Source organism: Neodiprion pinetum, chromosome 5 (assembly GCF_021155775.2).
Source record: "Neodiprion pinetum isolate iyNeoPine1 chromosome 5, iyNeoPine1.2, whole genome shotgun sequence".
NCBI classification, from domain to species: domain Eukaryota; kingdom Metazoa; phylum Arthropoda; class Insecta; order Hymenoptera; family Diprionidae; genus Neodiprion; species Neodiprion pinetum.
The window spans coordinates 25,492,444-25,514,695 of NC_060236.1; the positions used below are offsets into that span (position 1 = coordinate 25,492,444).

The 22,252-nt window shown below is 41.6% G+C and overlaps 1 protein-coding gene across 1 annotated transcript in view; it reads left to right on the forward strand.

The window, feature by feature from the left end:
• Positions 1-22,252, forward strand: part of sns (sticks and stones) — a 198,093-nt gene that overhangs the window by 156,608 nt on the left and 19,233 nt on the right. The window contains 1 exon segment of the mRNA XM_069136573.1: positions 21,595-21,783. Coding sequence (XP_068992674.1) covers positions 21,595-21,783 — 189 coding nt within the window.

A 22,252-nucleotide genomic window follows, 5' to 3' on the forward strand; every position in this document is an offset into this window, starting at 1 on the left:
ATGTTAAGAACCCTTTTCTTTTTATCCCATTATACACTTATTTGAGTCGAAGTGTTTTTCCTTATTTCGGTTCCTACATCGAGACGAAGCGAAGCAGACTGAAGATATCTCCAGGTAAAATGGCAAACCGAAGCTATTTCCATCGACCAACCTACATCCGAATCAATTCGCAAAGCTGCTCTATAAAACGACCCTCCTTAAGCCTAAACTGCTACAGTTTTAGAGCATAGAATTTGATGGTCTACTACGCGCCGCTGCAGGTCTTTCAATTACTTAAACTCCCATTCTCGGAAAGGTGTAACCCTTAGGGATGCTCGCAATCCTCGTCGGGACCTGTACAAAGCGCAGCGGATGGAGAGATTTTTGTTATCTCCCAATCGCCACGCGGAAAATAAACAAAACCCAGATGAAACCGGCCTAGGTTCCGTTCGGGCAGGGAGAGAAGGAAAAGCGGCAAGCTTCTACAGGGACAACCGGCAACAACCCCTGGCCATTCATCGTCACGTGATCACGCGGTTTTGAAGCAAAAAATCGGCCAGTCATATGTTATTGATTCATGAGAAAATCCTTGTTCACCGCAAAACGCACATGTGTGCCTTCAGAATATCCGCTATATGATATTTTACGCAATTCCTAAGCCGGATTACCGCCCGGCAACCCCTTCCGTACCCTCGCTATCATCCGACCGGGGATAATCGAAAACGGACAATTATCTTCCGCCGTTGATAAATGTGTATGTACATATGTCTATATAAGCACAACCTGCAACGGCTTTCTGGATTTTCCACGCGTCACCAACTCCGCAATTTCATTCGCGTCGGTGCCTTTCTCTGTCGCATTTTCTCAACGATCCTGCAGATAATGCGATGTAAACTGTTTCGTACATAATACTGCATCTTTCCAATTTATCAATACACATGTATTTTTCCTCACCGCAATTGATATTATCCACGAATACGTAACAGAAACAGCGATATGAATCAAGCGCGCGAAGTCGTAGCATAAAACCGAACGTCACGTAATGGCCGCCTTAGTTCGATCCGTAGCCCACCTCAGAACTTTGACCCACTTGCTCTATTGACCAAGATTTAAATTTTCAAAGATTCAAGCATCGCTATGCTTCCCGGCAGTGGCATGATCGAAAACAACATTTACCGTCGATTTTGAATAAATCACTCAACCGTTACATCCGGTTGAATTTATCTCGTCTCCGCAGCGACGTCGCCATGTTTGCGGATCGAAATGACGGATTTCCTCTTTTCTATCGTATCCCGTCTGATAGTTGAGCCAATAATAATTGCCACCTCGAATCTGATCGACCCGATTTTTGTATAACATTACACCTTGGAGGGTGTCGCGTCGTCACGACAGGCATATTCGCCGTTCGATTTTAATCTCAAAATCGTTTAGGGACTTGTTGAAGTACACAAAGCGAAGCTCGGTTATCATCGCGCTACTGAACGGAGACGAGGGAAGCTGATGTGCCGAGCGTCGTTCACGCCTCGTTGGAAAATTCTCTCCTATAGGTAGATGCACGTCGTCGTCTACCCTCGAATCGAGCGACTATTAGCGACGTCGTTAACTGCTCCCCGGTATTAACTTCCGGAATTTTCGATAACCACACTCTTGATTGATCTACCGTGGATGATATAATGTCGGCGGACCCCCGATATTCCTCCTCGCCTACCGCTCTTGTGCGTGTGCAAATTCCACGTCTTTGCCCTCCTTGCAGGGAATTACGGGCATAAGCGCTAGGGTCGATTTACGGTAGATACGAATTTCGAGGTCGACGTCAAGATGACGATGATGCCGGTTTATCGTCCGTGAATTTTTTAAATTCCTCTCACAAATACCAGATTTTATCGTTTATTATTTTCGGATTTTTTTTTATCAATCATGTTTCGGAAAGTGCAAGCCTTGCAAGAAGATTAGCACAAGCCGGTTGCAACGTCTTCTTTCTTCGGAAATCACTTTACTTTAGCCTTTACGCTAGCTGATGGTGGAATTAGTCGGTATCTCACTCTCATTCTCTTTCTCTGCATAGCTATAGAGTCTCTGTGTTTCTATGCAAGTTTCAATTTACATATGCACGTACGAGTTACGGGTATGGAAATAACGCAACCCATGGAAAGTATCGCAGAACAAGTAGAATAGAACGATAATAGTCAAATAATTACAGAACAGAGAAGACGGAAGGAACGAACGGCTTCCTTTGAAAGACTTTTCAATGCATTTCTGTACGCTGCAGAGAGTTGAAATCATTTATTTACGATTAGTCATAAAATGCACTAGCAAATGAAATTTACTTTTACTCGGCCTGTGTCAACCAGAGTCATTCACTGCCGATTTTACTCCGGAAGCCAAGTTTTCTCCTTTAGATTAGTGATTTTCAAGTCACTTTATCACTCTGCTGAATCGATTCTCTGCCCGTTGCCAGATCTGATCCACATAGATGAATACTCTGGTATGTTTTCGAGGTAGAAGCGTCGTGTATACACTACTATGGTATATAGAAAAGAAACGAGTGAGGAAACGACGAAAAAAATGCCTATATATATATATACGTGTAGAAATATAGAAAGATAAAGAAGCAGAGAGTATAAAAAGAGGAGGATATAGGAGCTGGAAAAGAATTCGTGCAGTATCGACATCTTCACGGTGGAGCGAATAGCCCGCGCATCACCCTCCCAACCTCCGAGGAAGGAGAGCGGTTTGCTTAATGGTTCCAGACTCTTCCTATCTTCTGTTCAGTGAGTATAATATGCCTTGGGTTCAGTACCGTACTAACATATAACTTTAACCATAATTTCTCTGAGGCAAACTCACAATCAGCCGTTCTCTCCTGGCCCTCGATGTTATTAACAATTTGTAAACGTATATACCTACTACTACGATGATTAGGAAACTTCACACTTTATGCTACAGGCATATATATATATATATATATATATTAGAAATTTGATAGGAGGGACAAAATTTATACCAAACACAGCCCAACCCCAATTCAGTTTCGCGGACGTTGCTTCGAGAGATTTTCACCTGGCTCAGTCTACTCGATGATATATTTTAACCCTCCAAATGCTAAGAGGTATGATCAGGATAAATCACTGCTGGACCTTTCGTTCAAAATTTTCGTTTATTTTGTTCTTTGAAACAACGACGCAGGATCTAACAGTTTTATTCAATTCCGGTGTACGTATTATTTGTTCCTTCCTTTTCTGCCGAAATTTCATCAATGACGAAAATGGCTCGTTCTTCATCCCGTAGTGATGTACCTCCTTGCAATACAGCTGCCGAGCTTATGCGGAACGAACACTTCAGAGAGCTGCTCGAGCAGCGGAAGACCTCCACGAAATGCACCTCGTCATATCATGTACCTTGCTATGTACTTAGTCACCCGCACATGCTCATGTATACATAATAATGCGAAGAAGACGGAGACCGCTGCATTGGCGCCATCTGATATTATTAAATCCCGTGTGAATCGATAGCCTGGAGCCATTATAATATTACTGGCGCTACATAACATTATATAATAATATGTGTATACACGAGCACACGGTAGGCACGGTTACGGTATGAACACAAGCCTTAATCGGAAATTACAAACCCGGCCGAAACATCAACTGTTATATGAGATTAATTAGTCTTTTTACCCTCATACGGTGAAAACGACAAAGGGTGCGAAAGTAATAGTACGTCAACGGCTGTAGTGTTTGACTACCCGTTGAGCACTGTTGATCAACACGAGATTATAACCCGGATGAATGATGAATAGCAGTGGTGGGGGAAGGTATGGCCGAATTTTGCCAGGGCCGTAGCGAGCAGTCTAATCGCGGATCCCGAGTCCGACGGACCTCGGGTAAACGGAGTAAATAATAAAGTGATACATGCCGACGGTGATGTGGGGTGTGCACGTTAATTAATAGCCAACAACCAGCACTACATTCCTGCGCGTCGACTACTCAGTTCCGTCTAACGATTATCCTCTTGTTCTTGAATCCGAAGATATACCTACGGTGAGCGGATTCTTAATTGACCGTATTCCGGCTATGTCCGCGGTACCTAAACACGTTTCAAATACGTTTGAAGACGGAATGGTATCATTCAATTTCCTATCGAGCGTGTTGCGAACCCCGCAACGGCGGGCATGTAACCGGTGTTTCGTACATATGTATGGGTATGTATACATACAAAAATACATAGGCGCAACGCATGTGGGGGATTCACGTTTGAGAAATTGACCCTGGGCGGGGATAAAAAATGGTCCGACACCTCGAGGAACAAGGAATTGTACCTAAGTAAGTTGTCAAGCTAACCGACGGGGCCGAGAAGCCGCGCGTTACCATGCGAATCGCGTACCGTGCCCGACGTGACCCTCGCCTTGCCTCCTCTATAAAGGACAGGCCAAAGTCGCTTTTCTCCTTCAACCCTCCGTGGCGTGTAGGAATACGTGTGTTGAACATTCGTCGACACGCTGGCGGTTATGTGTCTGTGAAGAAAATTGAGACTCTGAAAAGACGCAAGTCCTGTGACTGACTGCTCCAACATTGGCAAAAGAGGAGAAGGGTAAGTAGAATGGAAAGGGAAAACGATTCAAAGATTTAAGATTGTACACACGGGAAGGACTTTTCGAGCTGAGCAAACAAAGTTGGACGCTTTTTAAGTGGTCATATAACTTACCTGATACAGACAGATGGCTCGCGGTGGTTATTCGAAAATCTATCAGCTTCGAAGGTGATTCTCATCGATCTCTTCGGTTCTATTCCGTTCGAATGATATTAACGACTCTAACTTCATCGGTGCTCCGAAAGTAATTCTCAAGCTGGCTACACCGGCACTGAATTTACGGTTGGTACAACTTGGCTCCTCAAGCAACGATTCGCCGAAGAACACTGAGTCATTTTTCGACCTAATTCACACATTGCGTTATGCTGTAAAACATGATAATGTTCTAAAATACCCGTGATTCCGAGTGTCCAAAAGTACTCGTTGGAAAGGTCGTGGATATCTTTTGAAGGCTATAGGTTAGATGATGTACCGGATTTGGTCTCCTTGGTACCAGTTGTTTTATTAAGTTTGCCGCCAATCAACAACACTCCGGATTTGGGACGAGTGGTATTCGAAACGCGATGAAAACTTGGATGTCAAGAAGAGGCGGATAACGGTCAGTCCATCCATCGATCCGCTAGGGGATTCGGAAGTTATATAGGCCACTTGAAAACTGTCCAACTCTCCTCCCGGCTCTTCCGCTTCCATAAATAGTTGAATATGTACACGTGTCTCCATAAAGGATCCATACGTCTGCAGGGACACATCTTTGTGACCGGGAAAAGTGGAAGTCAGACGGACATTTGGCAGTCTTGTTTATTTTTCCACCAATTTTTATTTCGGTTCGGACGGGTCCGAGTTACGCGCGCTCTCTTGGTCCCTTTTGTGTTTCGCTTTATTCGAAAGTGGTCGAAAGAGCAGGATTTGAGCCTCGGATCGACCGGCGGAACAACAGGGAAATACACACACGCGGCATACTAGCGCGTGCAAACCTCTCCGCACGAAAGAATGGATGGGCAAAGTGTACCGTAGATAGTGTCGATAAACTCGCGAGAACTACCGAACGTGTGCGAGTTTCTCTATTTGTTTGTTTGCCCGTCTCTTCTACCATTTGTTTTTTTTTTTTTTTTTCCTCTCTTTTCTTCTTCCCTCCCAATCGACCCTTTTAGATGGCTCCTCTCCCTCTGTCCCTCTTTTCTGCTACCATTATGTTTACCCTGAGCGAATCGCGAGTCGCTCTTTAACGAGGAGGGGAATGTACCTAACAGCGTAACTTATGGATACTCCGAAATACCACGATAAGATCTAGTCGCTATCTGAATTCGAACCCGTTAACAACAGTTCGCAACTTCCGTCATCGTTAGACACGGTTTAAGGCAGTTTTCGGTGTCGGGTGAAGTGACGTTCGGTGCCTTTGATTGAGAAATAATTTCATTGTCATATCGACCGTTCGAGTGTAATTTAAAGTTCATACCCTAGCATCTGGAAGGTTATTGGATTCTTTCTAACGGACGTAATGGAGGTCTTCAGCCACCGCATCGATTCTGCTTGAGCTGAGAGATACTTACTCTTTGCTGTTTGGAGAACAAGTGATTCCTCTGATTTTGAAAACGACTCTGACCGACTATTTCCAATTCCCTCGTGATCCACCGAGGGATTGTATTGCGTAATAATTCACCAAGCTAGTTTCTAGTCGTTAACATTTGGAATATCCTACAGCTGATGGAGTAAAATTGTTGCAGAGATTAATAATGGTTTCGAATCACTTACCGCGATCTTTACAGGCTTAACTGACTTACTCCGACTCGTGATTCTCGTCTTCCAAACTTGGTAGAATATCATAATAATTTCCTCCGTGTTCAAACTACCCTTGAGACATTTCTACCCACTAATTTCTGAGGAAGTTCTTAGAGTTTCGGTAACTTTCAATAACTTCCAGTGACTTTCAATGACTTCGGATCACTTCCTTATGGTGAATAGTCCCTCGCAAAACTGTTTCCCATAATTTCTCGAAACGATGTCGCATTTCGTACGCAGTGTATCGAAAGAACTTCCCGATACGAGCTTCGCGCGTCGGTTGCCTTCGGCAAAACAAGTTTTCTTTTTCCTCGACTCTTGATGCGGGGTGAAAAGAAGGGTAAAGAAAGAAGGTAATCAAATCTGCCACGAGGATCCGAATATACGGTCAGTGATGCGAACCCCCGTATCAAATTTGGACTTTTTTTTTTTTTGCCTGTCTGGACTACTCGAGCTTTTCCAATGATCTGCCGGACCCTTGAAGTCGTAGACGTGTAGTTATCGTCTTACTCGCGAAGCTGTTACAGGTATATTGTCGGTAAAAAATATGTTATCGTCTGTTCCTCTTGTTCTGTATATGCAATGCATACGCACACACATATATATATGTATGTATGTATATGTACATGCTTATCTAAGAATTGGAAGCTTAAAGTTTTTCTCGTTTTAAACTAATGCCGACTCCGATCGATATTCGAGTCCGAGCTTGTGGCCCGAGGTTTATCTCCCCGAACAACTGATTTCTGTAATTCTGAAAAACTTATTCCATCAGCTTTTTAATATTCTCTCTTCGTCGCGGGGAGTATACTTCGAATTTTATCAGCTCATCGCCGAGTTCATTCCGACACGCTTTCGAGGCGTTGAGCATGAATACGAAAAATGCGTATAACGGAGAAATGGATAAAATTCGAAAGGTCCGAACCCTCACAGAGAACTCACCGCACTGAAAGGTGTATCTTGAAATGTACGGTACACCGAAAAATATATTCTAGAATGAAAAGCCGAGCGCTCGATAAAGATCCGGGTATATGAATCCTCTTAATTGGGGATAAGGAAAATGTGCCAAAGAAGGTGAAAGCCAGGGGCAAAGCAGCCCCCGACATCGGTGATATTTCTGAACCGAAAGAGACGCGTGCCTGCAATAAAGCCCTCCCGGCAATAAAGCCCCGTACCTTGCTCGGGAAATATCATGAGCCATCTTCAGATCTTCTTTCGCCGAAATACCCCATAGTTGAAATGCCAGGGTACCTGTATATAGGAGAAGGTCAGAGAGTAGGTACGACAACCAGTAGTACGGTGGTTGAAACGGAGATGGTGTCGGAGATGGAGGAGGAGATATTTCGCGGACGCGAACCTCGAGGAATTGGCGGCTGGGTGTTTCGTGTGTACATAAGACACCGCGCCGTGGCATGGCTTGGGTTTCAAACGCGGTCTGCTTCACAGACTATTTACCCTTGCGAGCGGGGGATACTTGCCAAGTAAAGGATACCCTGGCTGGTTTGTACGCCGTTGCTGCTGGTATATATTGCCGGGAAGGTCAGAAGGAGCACAAACAAGTCCTGCTGCAGAATACCGCTGTGTGTAGCCTCCTCTCATCCCCTTGGTTGCGGGGCTGACGGTATGAGGTACTTTCTGCACCGGAGCCGAACGTCGGAGGAGGCAGGCAAAACTTCCCGCACCCGTAATTGAGAAATTTGCTACACCCGAAGGCTTCTGATTGGGCAAGTGTCGCTTCGATGAATTGTCGCACTTCTCTACTCGACGCTTCGCTCCATTAGAAACATCTCAACGACCGTGCGTGTCGTGTTATCGGGAAATTGCAAACGCCTCGTACGCCACCTTCGTTGTATTCGCGAGATAAATGGATGTATGTACGTTCCTACATACCCTATCGCACGCGGGCATTCAGACACGTTTCGCCATTAAAAACCTCCGTCTCTATGTGCAAGATGTCACACTCTACGAAAATTGTCCATCATATATCGTTTCAGCTTCTCCTCCGGCTTACAAGCGGAATTCCTCAGTGTATTTCACACGCGTCGTCGAATCGGAACAATGAATAATGATCAAAGCTATTCAAATCGTTCATCTATAATCAAAACGGAGAGATCTGTACTGCACGCCTTTGTGCAGTCAAGTTCATGCATACGTATAACGAGTGATATTTTATCTCCCGATCTTGTATAATTGCCTGGTTTGATAAAAGCAAAAAAAAAAAAAGAAACTATAAAAAACCAACCGCATAATCTTCTTCGACAAATTTCTCTCACTTTTTACCCCTCTGGAAGCCAGTATGATTGAAAACTGTTTCGACATGCGTTATCTTGCAGTGACGTCTGGCGCTCGGATTTTTCTGTACGAACTCTCAAGTACAGGGTTTGATCATCAACTCTGCGTATTGTCGAACAAATTTGCATGCCAAACAATTTACCTGTTACGCTGGCGATAAGCATCACACGGTTTGTTCGTTCATCTACCGACTGTTTTTCAACCCTGTTTATTTTTCCCGTGACAAATGAAAATGATGAATGTGCATACGCGTGTATAATTTTTCGAGGAATACGTCACACACAAACGTGCCGGAGCTTTTGTCTCTAATACCACTCGCAGCATCAGCTTCAACAACACTAGCAGCAGCAGCAGCAGCAGCAGCAACGATCCAGTACCAACCATTCTGACGGAAAAGCTCGCTGATGGTGAATTGGGAGTGCACCTAACTGTACCCTTCAATTGTGTCACTCAAACCATTCGACGCTGGGGACTATTTCAGGCTGTCAACCATCATCCAGTCCTGCTTGATGTGTTATACAGTCACGGACATACCGAGGAACCAACTTTCCTAACAACGATTGTTGGTGACGACGAAAATTTCGATCCCTCGAGCACCGGCTCCGAGCCAATGTACATACATACATACATAACATACGTTCTACATGCCCGCATTGTGTGTACCATTGCGCATAATACAATACTCACCTGTCCACCCACGAACCGCGACCCCGTATCCGCGTTTCTAGATACCTCTCTCTATTAGCTTTTACGATATGATTTACACTGTGTATTCCCAAAGGTTACCCAAACCAACAACCTTCTCGCGGTTCTTGTTCATTGACGCGAATTTTTCAAGCACAATTTGACTGGTAAACAACTCTGCGATTTCGGGGCCGTACTATTATTGTTATTGTTATTGTTATTATTATAATTATTACTGTTATTACACTAGTTTTTGTTGTGACGTAGGTGGCATGGTACATTTACAACTGGGTATCTGTCTAGATACCTAAAAAAATATTAGATGTCCTGCGTACGAGAGTGCTGATGAATTTTTCCGAAACTTTTCAAACCGAAGAAAATGATAATTATACTCGTTCTTAACTTAGTCACAAATATATAAAGAAATGTGTACGAAAAATATTAGAGATCACTCGGAACAGTTTGGCTCTTTTGGTCTTCTTGAAAGTGAACTTCTTTAATATTTTCACGTAACGTTATACCTCAGTTTTTTTTTTTTTTATCTCCTTCAAATTTAAGATTCTACCAAAACTTTTCGCTGTTTGTTAAAAATTGAAATATGAATTTCATTTCTCGTTCTCACTAATTGAATATTTGATTATTCGCATATTTTGAGGTGATACAGATTTCTTCAAAATTTCATTCGGTTTTATGGAGAAATCACGTGAATTCCACGTTCGAAGTACTTTTCTGATTGTAGTTTTCAATTTTGCACTTTTATGCGTGTATAGTAGAGCAGAGAAACTTCAAATAATTAATCAGATTGTATTTTACTTATTCCGTAGAAAAAAAAACCTGATTACAAAGTTTACACGCAATTTAGTGATTTCGTAATATACGGATATACCTGATCGTGTATGCATGTAATGGCTTTCAATCTGGCATGTTTACTTCAATTTTATTTCAATTGATGATAAAAAATTGATAACACGATCTAACTATTCAAGGCATCTCTGCTACATGAGAGTGTAAAAAAAAATGTTGACGCAAAGAGCCCGAATATTCCCTACAGAATTCTCCGTTGTCCGTTGTACGTTTATTTTTTTTTTTTTTTTTTTTACTTCTTTTATTTTTCTCCTTTTACTTTTTGTTTCACCCTTCATTCACCGCGTAGGTATCGCACGATATTCGTGCTGGGTATACAGATTTCAACAGCGCAGATGAGGGAATATACCTAGATATACGTTCGTAGTGTCGAAAAAGACGCGAAAAACAGAGAAAGGGAGAAACGTAATAACGCAGAACAAACGCAGCGCTGGCACAGAGGCACTATTTTAAGGGATGAACGCGCGCACCCTGTGCAGCTCGGTCGGTAGGTACACCTCCTACCTAACCGACGGTTCAGCCATAGTAATACCTACGCGGATCAAATAAAAACAGTGTTTTCAATTTAGCTCAGGGCACGCTCGCGTGGCTGGCTAGAATGTGCTTTGTTACTTGCCAATCTCCTGGGGGCAGCCGGCAACACTCGTGCGGGAAACACGCACAATACTAACTCACCCGAGTCGCCAATATATCGCGCACGAGCGATCCCGCATCGTTACGGGCAAGCCTTGCCTAACCTAATTAATATATGTATGTGCCCCCCTATTTCTCTTTTCTTCTCGTCTTTTCTCATCCGGGCCTAGCCTTCTTTCTTCTTTCTTCTTTCTTCTTATACGTCGTGCGGAACGATATTGCGTGTATGTATGTATGTACCTGCTCTGAACCTGGGGAAAATTGATTATCTCGGCTGATGTGTTTTATATATGTATATATGTATATAAATAACAAAAAATACTGAAATCTATATTAAACGAAGGGAAAAAGGTGGTTCGGTGATTTTTTAATTTTTTTTTGCTGGAGCGAAGGAGAGCGCCGAAAATTTATCTTCGTCTTGAAATATCCTCCGTGAGAAACGTTCCACCGAAAGACGTTCTTTGAGCAGGTCGTATTCTCCGTTTCGTAATTTATCCAAGTTAACGTCTCTGATATAGATTCTAAATTGGATTCGCAAAATATATTCGCCCAAGTTGTTTTCGTCAAGTACATAAACAGGGTGGCAACGTACCGGGAAAATCGAGAATAGTCAGGGAATATCGTCTATAGAGGAAAGTCGAGGAAAAGTCAGGTAATTGTGATGGATCACAGGGAAAAACTTTTTTTTTTTTTTTTTTTTATAAATTGTTTTCAAACTTCAACTTTGCTTCGTATATTTAGTTAAACTAACTTTCGAAAATGGTATTGTTCAAATTCTAATTATTCGTGCGCAACGAAGCAATACCATGTGTTTTTGAATCGAAATTTATATGTATATTGAAAGTCAATAATTTCTCGAGCTTTTAGTGCTGAAAGCGACCTAACATCACGTAATAAGTTTCGTGAAAAAGAGATCAGAGAGTTGTGAATTTTTTGACGAGAAAAGTCAGGGAATTTTATTTGATTAAAACTGTCACCACCCTGAGAAATATCGGGTCTTCGTATTGAAATGTAAAGAGAGGAAGTAGGAAAGAAAAGAACAAAGTTATTTGTAATACATGTTGTAAAACGTGGGTGTGTACAGTTGACGGGAGTTTTTTTTTTTTTCTGAAACTGTACCTCATGCACGATTTTAAACTGTAATAATGAACCATACTTCTTGTGCAGAATCATACTACTTCGCTGGTATAAAGTACGTTCAGATATATACGGCGTCGTCTTTTCGTCTTAACAAAATACGTTTGTTATTTTCCCTGTGTCTCACACGCGTCGACGAACCATTTTCCTAATGAAATGCTCGAGTGAACTTTTTCCGACGTATATATATACGCTTGACGCGGTTTTACATCTAAGCGAGACATTCCCTGGGTGTAAAGTTCTCGGTAATTTGCATACATACATCTTATGTGAAAAAAAAAAAATTAAAAATTTCTCCTCTGTGTATAATAGTGTTTTAAATTTCAAGCCTTGTTTTTCAAACAACCTGCTGGAAAACCGCACCTATAAAAGTATAACGTACCTATACTCTACGTGTTACGTAGAAACGTGCAAGGATAAAGGATACGTTTCTTTTTGTATGTTTATATATTTTTTATTTTTATTATTTTCCCGTCTTTTTCTCTAGCCAAAAGCTTTTTACTCGTTGCAACTCAGCTCACAATTGACGCCTGCGTTGCTGCTGCCGCTGCTGCTGCTACTGCTAGGTACTTGAAAAGAAAGTCTTTTTTACTCTCCGCACATGCGATACAGACGTTTCAACAGCCTCAACGATTCCTGTTGTATATAATAATACGAGACCCGTTATAAACATCGTTACAGTAGCGGAATTTTACCAAATTACAACACACGCGAGTACAAAAATTGAATTGATCACAAATGGACGTTCCAAAGTTGAAAAATTCGTCTTTTTGGGGAGGGGGGAGGGTTTGGAATTATAAATATCGAGAATTTATTCTTTTTAATTACCTCAATCAATCTGCACAATTTCTTCGAATATCTATTTTTTTCAACAAGTGTTCTTCGAATGAAATGTATGATCCCTTTGATAAAACTGAAGTCGACTAACTTCAGTTTCACTTTTTGAAACCCTGATCTCAACATCTTCGCTGCTATTGATTCTTTCACCAGACTCTCCAACTGATGAATCCTTGACAGGGCACGTGATAAAAAATTTCAATACGATCAAATTCGGACTAGAATTAACAGGGAAAAAATAATGAACACGATAACAATTAATTCCTACGAAAAGTGGCAAAAGTGTGCGAAACGACGAGATTAAGATCAATGTAATCCCAGCATTCCTTACAGGCATAACGCAAAAAATTTCAAGCAGCCAAGGCTCGTGTTCTTGTCTGGTTAAGAGGGAGGGGTAGTTTTGTAGCAGCGGTAGTTTACAGGATAAAGTCTTAGCCACGAATCCGGGCAGGTAAAAAGTATGCCGAAATAAAGAAATTTACATTTCATACACTGTGGTAATTGTAAAAAGAAAAAAAGAAAGGAGGGGACAGAAAAAAAAAAAGGCGAACGAAGAATGCCGAGGAACAACCTAAATACACACATAAACCCCTTGCTCTTCGCATGGCAAATTCAACCCCGAGAAAAATCGCAATATGTTCCTGCCCCACGCGCATATTTATTATAGCTACCACTGCGTCGTACAGAGATCTTTTCAAATTCCTCTCGAAAAAGAAATACGTGGGTGTATTGTACCGATTTTTTTTTTTTTTCTTCACATCTCCGTTCCTTCTAAAGTTATGAATTTTCCCTTCTCGCTTACGCAATATGTATATGCAGTTATTATGCGCACTTTTACGTGCGTGTATCCATCGTCAGTTATTTTCGAATCGCTCTTTTCTTTATTCATTCTGTTCTACCGCCCACTTTGCCGAAAGAATAGATAACTTGGAATCAAGAATCTCCGGATCAACTCTTCGAGTTTAACATATGTATTTTTGGTAACTTACATTCTCCTCCATTATCTTAGTCAGTAAAAAGATACGAAATATCTGCAATCGTGATAGCGAAAAAACCTGTACCAATGACGAAATAAACATTTTTTTTTTTTTTGATTTTACTGGAAAATCGATGTCACTCATTTAGCATCAAAATACAGAAAGTCCGAAACTGGAGACTGATAATTAGCGACATCCCTGGCGTGTTAGGGATAATTACGCTAACAACGTTAATAATAATGGACCTCGTGTCATTGAGCTGTCAGTGTGAGGTATGCAAGGGATGAAATTATCAGTTACAACAGCGTTCCATGTACCGCGTACACGTATGCAACGTGAAGTAGGCGGCATGGCGGTTAGCCGGGCATTATCTGATCAGGTCAGGCATTCGTGTATTCGTAGTTCATGGGTTAAAATGCCGAGTGTGTAATACGGGCACAGGCCTAAGTTTTGGCTCATTATATACGGAATGAGTAGCTAACGGTCGAATTGTCCAACGCGCATGCGCTAAAATTCTAGGTCAGGAATACCAACATTTTTGAGGTTACATACATCGCGGCGACCTGTCATCTGAACTTGTGACGGTTGGTCAACCTGCCAACGCGACGCGACTGCTTTTCCTTGAGAAATTCAGCGCATGCGCGTTAGACTATTCGACCGTTAGTTACCGCTCATTTCTATTCTTATTGTCAGCCAATCACTCTGTACGGGTATAGTCGAGTGACGCGTAATGACCGAGGGGAAGGGAAAACCCGCTCAGTGTGGGCTAATCATGAACCATACCCAACGGAAACAAGAGTACGATGGAATCGAGCTATTAACAGTTTCGTAAATGTTGTTTAAACCTTGATCCGTTTATCATCGCAACAAACACATGCCACGGTCTTCCATTGTTACCGTGACGCGTAATGTGGTACTTTTTTAATCATTATCATCATCCTTGCCAATTTCAATGTTATCCTCACCTATATGACCATTACCGTTATTATTTTTGTCCCCGTTGTCGTCGTTTCCCTGTTATTTTTCTACACCCTGTGTCTAATCACTCGAGTATAATAAAAAGTTTTCGAGGCTACAGCCACCGGGTGCGGGAATTAGCTAAGGCGTAGCTTTTTGTCCGCGATATATACAGGTATTTACATACCTATGTATATCCTATATGTATTGTATGTATGTACGTACATACGTGTATGCAGGTGTATACAGAAGGAGCAAAAAAACAGGGTGGAAAAGGTAGGACGGAAATGGGGATGAAATGCCCCATTCGAGTGAGTGAAAGTAAAATCCTGAAATCCCGATTTAAGTGTATACGTATAATACAGGGCGTTCCGGGTAAATGATTTCGACCGATTTCGACTCCGCGATTCGTATACCGGCAAAGTTGTTCAAGCTGTTGAAGTTAATTTTGCAATTATATTCGCCTAACGATTCTTTGAGATGTTTAATTAACGCGTTTAGCATTAGGTGCACGGTGAACTTTGGGGAAAATCGAATATTAGGTGAAAGCGATTTATGAGTGTCGAACGGCACGGAATTGAACTACGGGTGGACACCATATGTCACTGAATACTAGAGCCAGTCTCGCGACAAAAACAAAGTTAGAAATTATTGCAGTTATAAATATTTCCGCCGTTGAATTGCTTCCTCAAAAACAATAATTGTTTTCAGCACCATTTCCGATTACAATTCCGGCTTGAATTCTAACTTGAAATTTCAATTCTTACATCTAAATAAGATTTTTGTTTTTTTTAATACGTCACCGAAACGTCGATCCAACTCGACCGATAAACAGAGAACGTTAAATTTGTAACGGTATTGGTTTTTTTCTGTTTTTTTATTTTTTGTTTTATTTTTATTTTTTTGCAAAGTCGTATTTCGTTACTCGACGTTTATATTACGATCGTAATATAACGCGTGTGTTGAATGAGCATGAATTTTAGAACGATCCTTCTGGGAAATGAAAAACCCGTTGAAATAAAGAAACTTCTTCCCAAGATTCTGTGTAGTACAAAATTTATAACGTGGTGGAGAAAATTGCCGCAAGCTTTTACAGAACTTTCGGAGACGTTCGCTTAAATTTTCTTACCCTAGATACAGTGAATTTATTTATTCATGCGTCTACTTTTTATTCTGTATTTTTTTTTTTTTTTTTTTTCCCCATCGGTGTCAGCCATTTTTGTTTTTCCCGAGAGGTGAGATTCGTTGTAACCTCTACGTATAAAGTGTGAAAAGATAGAGACCCAGGCTCGCCACTCAGGTACACACACGGCGGCTCTTTTTATCCCGAAGACTAATTCCGAAAAGCAGTAACGGCAGCCGCCGTCAGGAAATTTGAGCTTTTTAGACTGAAAGCTTCGCCTTCCGCGCTTTTGCCAGTATACGTCCTACAGCCGAGGAGAGAAGGAGATATTTATCGTAAGGATGAGTGCGCTCGTCGCCCCGCGGTCGTTGGTCCGTGAATATTGCCAAGGAAGTTGCCTACCCCTAACTCATAGAACGGCGGATAGAGAGACGGAGCTGGAGGATTTCCTTCTTGGTTTCAAACCCCCGCTTTTACTCCCTGACGTCTATTCCTCTTATGCTTACGCGGGTTATACGGTCGCCCATACGCAACACGAAATCGCTCCTCAGATTTCTAATTTGTGTGAAAAAAAACCCCTACGAAACATCGTGGCTGAGCAAGTTGCCTTTCTTCACTCGTGATTTTAAAAATTTGGAATTTTAGAGAAGTGCGGAAAAACAAGAATCAACCATCGCGGTTTAGAAAAAATTCAATCTTTTCGTACGCACATAAATAGTAGGCTATATTTTTAAACAAGCTTTTCGTATTCTTTTTATTTATTTCACAAACGATAACTGTCGCAAATATTATATAATTTGCAACAGAATTTTACTGTTTTCCTGCTTCAGCCTGCTGATAATTAAATTCAGTCTCGTTGCAATTGATGAAGAAACGAAAATCAATGACAAAATTATTCTTCCCTATCCTAGCTGCCAAATTTAGCAGCGAAACCTTGCCAACTTTTCGGAATTAGGAAAATGCAGTTCAGTATTATCCTCATAATTGTCTAAGAGTATCGGGGGTTCAAGGTGTTTCACAAAATTTTTGAAATAAAATTGGAAAAAAACAATTTCTGAAAATCACAAAATGATTGCGTTTTTTTTTTAATAAGTATACAGGGTGTCCCTAAATTGCCTCCCACGGACTAGCCAGCATGATACCTCGTTAAAATCCAACCGAGAATTTCTTTTCCGGAAGCTCGTCCGATGCATAGCTTTTGAATTATAAGCGATAGCGCTGGGCCAATCAGAGTGCACCATATCATCTAGATTTGCCGCCACGGAAATTGCTGTTTTGTTCGTCTGGGTGAATTATTATTCGTTTAAGAATTAAATATCGGCACCTCCCCTCTCTCGCTGCTGTACCCCTTATGCTTGAGGATGCGCTTCTGTTTACACACACAAGTGTGCGCCCATGGATGTGCGGCCGGCAGCGTGTACCGCGGCAACAATACCGAGGTCAGCGCCCGAGAAGGGGTACAGCAGCGAGAGAGGGGAGGTGCCGATATTTAATTCGTAAACGAATAATAATAATTCACCCAGTCGAACAAAACAGCAATTTCCGTGGCGGCAAATCTAGACGAAATGGTGCACTCTGATTGGCCTAGCGCTATCGCTTATATTTCAAAAACTATGCGTCGGACGAGCTTCCGGAAAAGAAATTCTCGGTTCGATTTTAACGAGGTATCATGCTGGCTAGTCCGTGGGAGGCAATTTAGGGACACCCTGTATAAACTGAGGAAAATACATTTGATTGTGTAGAAAAAGTACAGGTTTGTCGATTCAACATTGAGAATTGATTAATTCCCGGTAAAACCGGAAATTCAAATTAAACAGGACATGGCAATTTTTCATACCCATCAAAAAATAAAATCCTGTAAGTTTCAAATTTACTTCATCCTGCTGTTTTCGAGATAATCGCGGAACTTTGTCGGACAGACTTGACATTTTTCTAAAAACCTGTATTTCGAATTCTCGAAGAAAAACGTAAAGATTCGTTCAAATTACAAAAAGTGTTTTTCAACCGAAACCAATAATTTTCTTACAGCAGCAACGGTGATGCAAAGTGAAAATAAAAAAATGTACAAAAATATGTGAAACTTAACTATATTTATACAGCCAAAATTACTGCTAAACAGTTTATATATTAAAAGAGTTCAGACGCACGATTGTCGGCTTTAATTTTAAATTAATATCCGCAGTACTCTCCTTTACCCCTCTCCATTTTCCATCCCTGTGACTTATAAACTTTTGAAATCCGTCCAGCGTTAATTCCCAACCTCGTCAGCGTCTGAATGCCACTTCAGTTCCTCGATAAGTGTAGAGCAAAGACCAGACTTCTCTCATCTCTTCTCTTATTCTCTCGGTTCCGACACCCGGTCTGCACCCCTGAGGAATATTTATTGAGCTACTTTCGTCCTCTTTTTGGTCCGATACCGTCTGCAGGAATGAAAATGGACATAAAAGCCTTTACCTGTGCACCCCTCCACTTTCTCTATGAACCCTCGTATCTACATTTCGCCCCGCCATCGTCGAATAAAACGGACAAGAAAACTAAAGAAAAGAAAAGGGAAAAAAGAAGTTCCGGGCAAAAAAAAAAGGGGCGGGAGGGGGGTGGGAGAACGTAACCGAAAAAGAAAAATGAAAAACGGGACACGAACAGACGTCAGAATTTTCGCTGACTGGTTAAAAAGTTCCCCTCTCTAGCGGGTGTAACTCGCAGCTTGATGTCGGGAATTTTTAAATTAATCCGAATCTCGCATCGCACGGCACCGCCGCGCATCCCCCTCTTCCACCTTTCTCCACTCTTTTTTCCAACCCTCTACACGGTTTACGGTACTTATACTCAACTCACCAGCAGAAATTCGATTCGAACTCAATATTAGCCACCTGCATGGATATGGTCCTCGAAAGTTCGCCAGGTTGAACTCCAACGTAGGGAATGATGCACGTATACATATACATTAAGGTATTTGTGGTTTGCAATTTGATTTTTTTTTTTCATCCTGTTTTTTTAATTTTTTTTTAATTTTTTTTTGTTTTACGTAAAACAGTTTATTCACGAATGTACTCTTCGCAAAGTCGAAGCATTTGTTAATATGTTACACTACAACGGAGAGTAAGTAAACATCCGTTTGTCTTGCCTTTTTTTTTTTTTTTTCAGACAGTTTTTGGAAATTTTCGCAATCCCGAAGTGAAAATGTATAAACTGGCGAAACATGTTTACGGTGGATTTTTCCTAGCGTAAAACGAGTGATCGAAAATTTTACTTCGAATATTTTATCCGGAAAGTATTCTTCCTCACTTGATTCTGGACAGGGTTGTAATATTGACCTTTGGTCAATTAACCACAGATTGAAATTTCAAATTTGAATGTTGGACTTGTTCTTACACCAATATACGTGTAATTGTATGTGTATATTGATGTACAAGTCCGCCTAACTTTCCAGGCTGAATAATTAGGTTGAGCAAACTGCCTTAATGGCGCGTGTGTGTGTGTGTGTGTGTGCCCAATGCCTCTGTCCTTCTTTTTCCGTTTTCTCTTTTTTTTCTGTTTCTTTCTCCTCTACTTCTCCCGCACTCTTTTCGTTCGCGGCATATTTAATCGTAGTCCAACAGTGTCATTGCTCCGTTTTCAAATATGAATTGAGTCCTGAGGGAATCCCGGTGGCACGAGCAAACCTTCTACTCTTTTTCTCTTCCTCTCTTGCTCACCTTCTCTCTTCCTCGCACTCTCGCTTATATGACTATACCTATAATCGACGTTTGCCTGTCGTCAATCCGGTAGTTTTTCTCTACAGTGTGAATTCAGCTCGTTAGGTATCAAAGGGTCTTCGATTAATCAACCCTCTCACTTAGTGGCTGAATTACTCGCATATCGAGTAGGTTCATCTATTATGACATGTCGTTGGTTCCCACCGTACACGCCTCGAGCTATTTGCCCCGACCAAATAACCCGCTTGACTTCGAAACGTTATATGTACCAACTACCATTCATATAACTCGGGTTACTTTTACCCTGCTGGTCTGCCTTCTGTAGGATTATTTGGAAATAATTATAATTGATTGGGAAACGGATTCGCTAACACTCTGCCCGAATTTTGACTCGTCGCGGTCTCTGTTGATCAGTCCAAAGATGAATTCAGGGGGCTTAAAATTTGGGGGCTAGTTAGCTGAAGTACTTTGCGAACCGACGTGGGTAAAATTATTTTGCTACCTTAAAACCCCCTCCGCGTTTTTTCCTTTTCCTTTAGCTTATAAGCTCGTCAAGCGGCCCATCGTCAATACGTATATAGGTATAAGTCTTTCGTAAAGAATCGAAACGATCTTAAGAAAAGTATGAAAATTATAAGAGAATGATTTTAAAATCAGTATCCATCATATCGGGGATACGCTATCTGGTGGCAGTGAATGTAATTAATGTGTACTCAAACAAAACCGTATCTAATTATAAAAGTTCTTTTCATGTTATATTTTTTAATATACATCAACTCATTGCAACGAAATAAAACTCGTCAAAAAAGTTTTAAAAACTTTTCACCGCTTTTGATATTCGCAATATATACGCGGAACGATCAGCTGATTGCCGTGTCCGACGCCATATTGCTCAGCCGCGCCCCGCACGTCTTTAAATCCGTTAACGAGACGTAGCAAGCGATGAAGATAAATGTATAAGAAATTCAACAGCAAGAAGAGAAAAAGTCTGAAAATTTCAATTAGCTCTATATAATATGTATGCGTAGGGAAAAAATTGCTAACGAGTTTTTCGCCGGCCAATTCTTCGCTGTCATCTTAATGCAGCGCTGGGCCAGATGTTGGCGTTGATTAATTAAGAAATTTAGTCAATGGTGAAAATTAGCAGGGAAGTGTCGTTAAGAGTTTAAAAAGTTTCATCAAAGATGCAGTGCCAACCCACCTTCCTTTTCCTTGTTCCCAAATGCCAGCACCCTGCAGGACAAACAAGGGCTACGCTGCTCTCCGCAAACTGATATTTTCGCCTGTAAAATTTCACTCAACTATTGTTATACCCTGTCCAATTATTTGCCCACATCTTGCCTCGTCTTTTCTTGTCTTTGTTGTGCGATTACGTATACCCCGGACAAAGAGGCATCTAGGATGAATGAGAATGCCCAAAGTCATCCGAAAGATGTCTGCATAATCCCTAACTTATGGGTTCGAGGCTAATTAAGGTGTCTGGGTAAAGTCTGCCTCGTAGTAGGTAACTATAACGGTTAATTGTCAGTGGGATCGTAACACGATCCTGTGTAACGTAAATTTCAATACATAGTTATAGTCGCGTTATCGTAGGGGATGAAAAAGGAGCAAATACGATATTACAATGAACGGAAGCTTGATTAATAATTACACTCGATAATTTAGCGGAATCTATTTCGCCGAGGCGGATCCTAACCGCACAGGGAAGGAAGATTGAATCCAATTTCGTTGCGCAAACTACCACCGAGCGAAAACATCATTATTCTACGAGCACGCCGGTGTTTGGTTCGGTTATATCCTCCGCTGTATGGTATAGAATAGAGGCGTTGATAAGCCGTCCAATAGTTGCCAAAGCATGTCCCAACAAATATCAACAACTCCAATTGCCTTGCAAATTGTTTCCAAGCGTACTTAGTTGTTGATGTTTATACCATACGCGGTGGTGATTCCGGAGGCTGCGGTGCTCGGGGTGTGTGAACAGAGCTAGTGGTAATTTCATAACGATACATTCTAACCGATATATCACACCCTTCTCTTATCGTTGTTTCAGCACCGCCGATAAAGGTAGAGATCAGCAACTACCAGGACCACGCAAAAATCGAGGCGAAGGTCGGCCAGTCCTACCAGCTCCATTGTTCCGTGAGGTTGGCCAAACCAGCCGCAACGATAGTTTGGTACCGAGGAAACGTTGAAGTCAAGGGCGGGGCGTCCGACATCGAGTCGATACCAACCGAGGATGGTGAGTTTCGTCAGAGACCAATCTTCGGCTCTTGGCCCTTGGCCTTTCGTCTTTTTGACCTTTTAGACCTTTTAATTCTCGAGTCAACGATCGGCCAGCTCTCACCCCTGCGATACTCTATCATCAATAATTACGATGGCTCTCTTCACGTCCGTCTGCGAGTGACGAAGAGCGAGGAGTAGCTTTTAAAAGAGTGGACTACATACCAATGACCGGCTTCGTTTCGCAACGGGAAATATCAAGGCGAGTGTCTTTCAACCGGGATGAATTCGGAGACGACGCGACACTTTTCAACGTTCAACGTTGACGATTCGTTTCAATTTTCTCTCTTTGCATTTTAGTTTAGCAATTAGACCGGAATGTGATTATACTATGTGACAAGGTATTCAGATATCTTGTTGAACGCGCTCTTCGTTATCGCGACGACGTTGGGAAATTGTAAATTCCGGATAATTATCTTTCCGCAAGT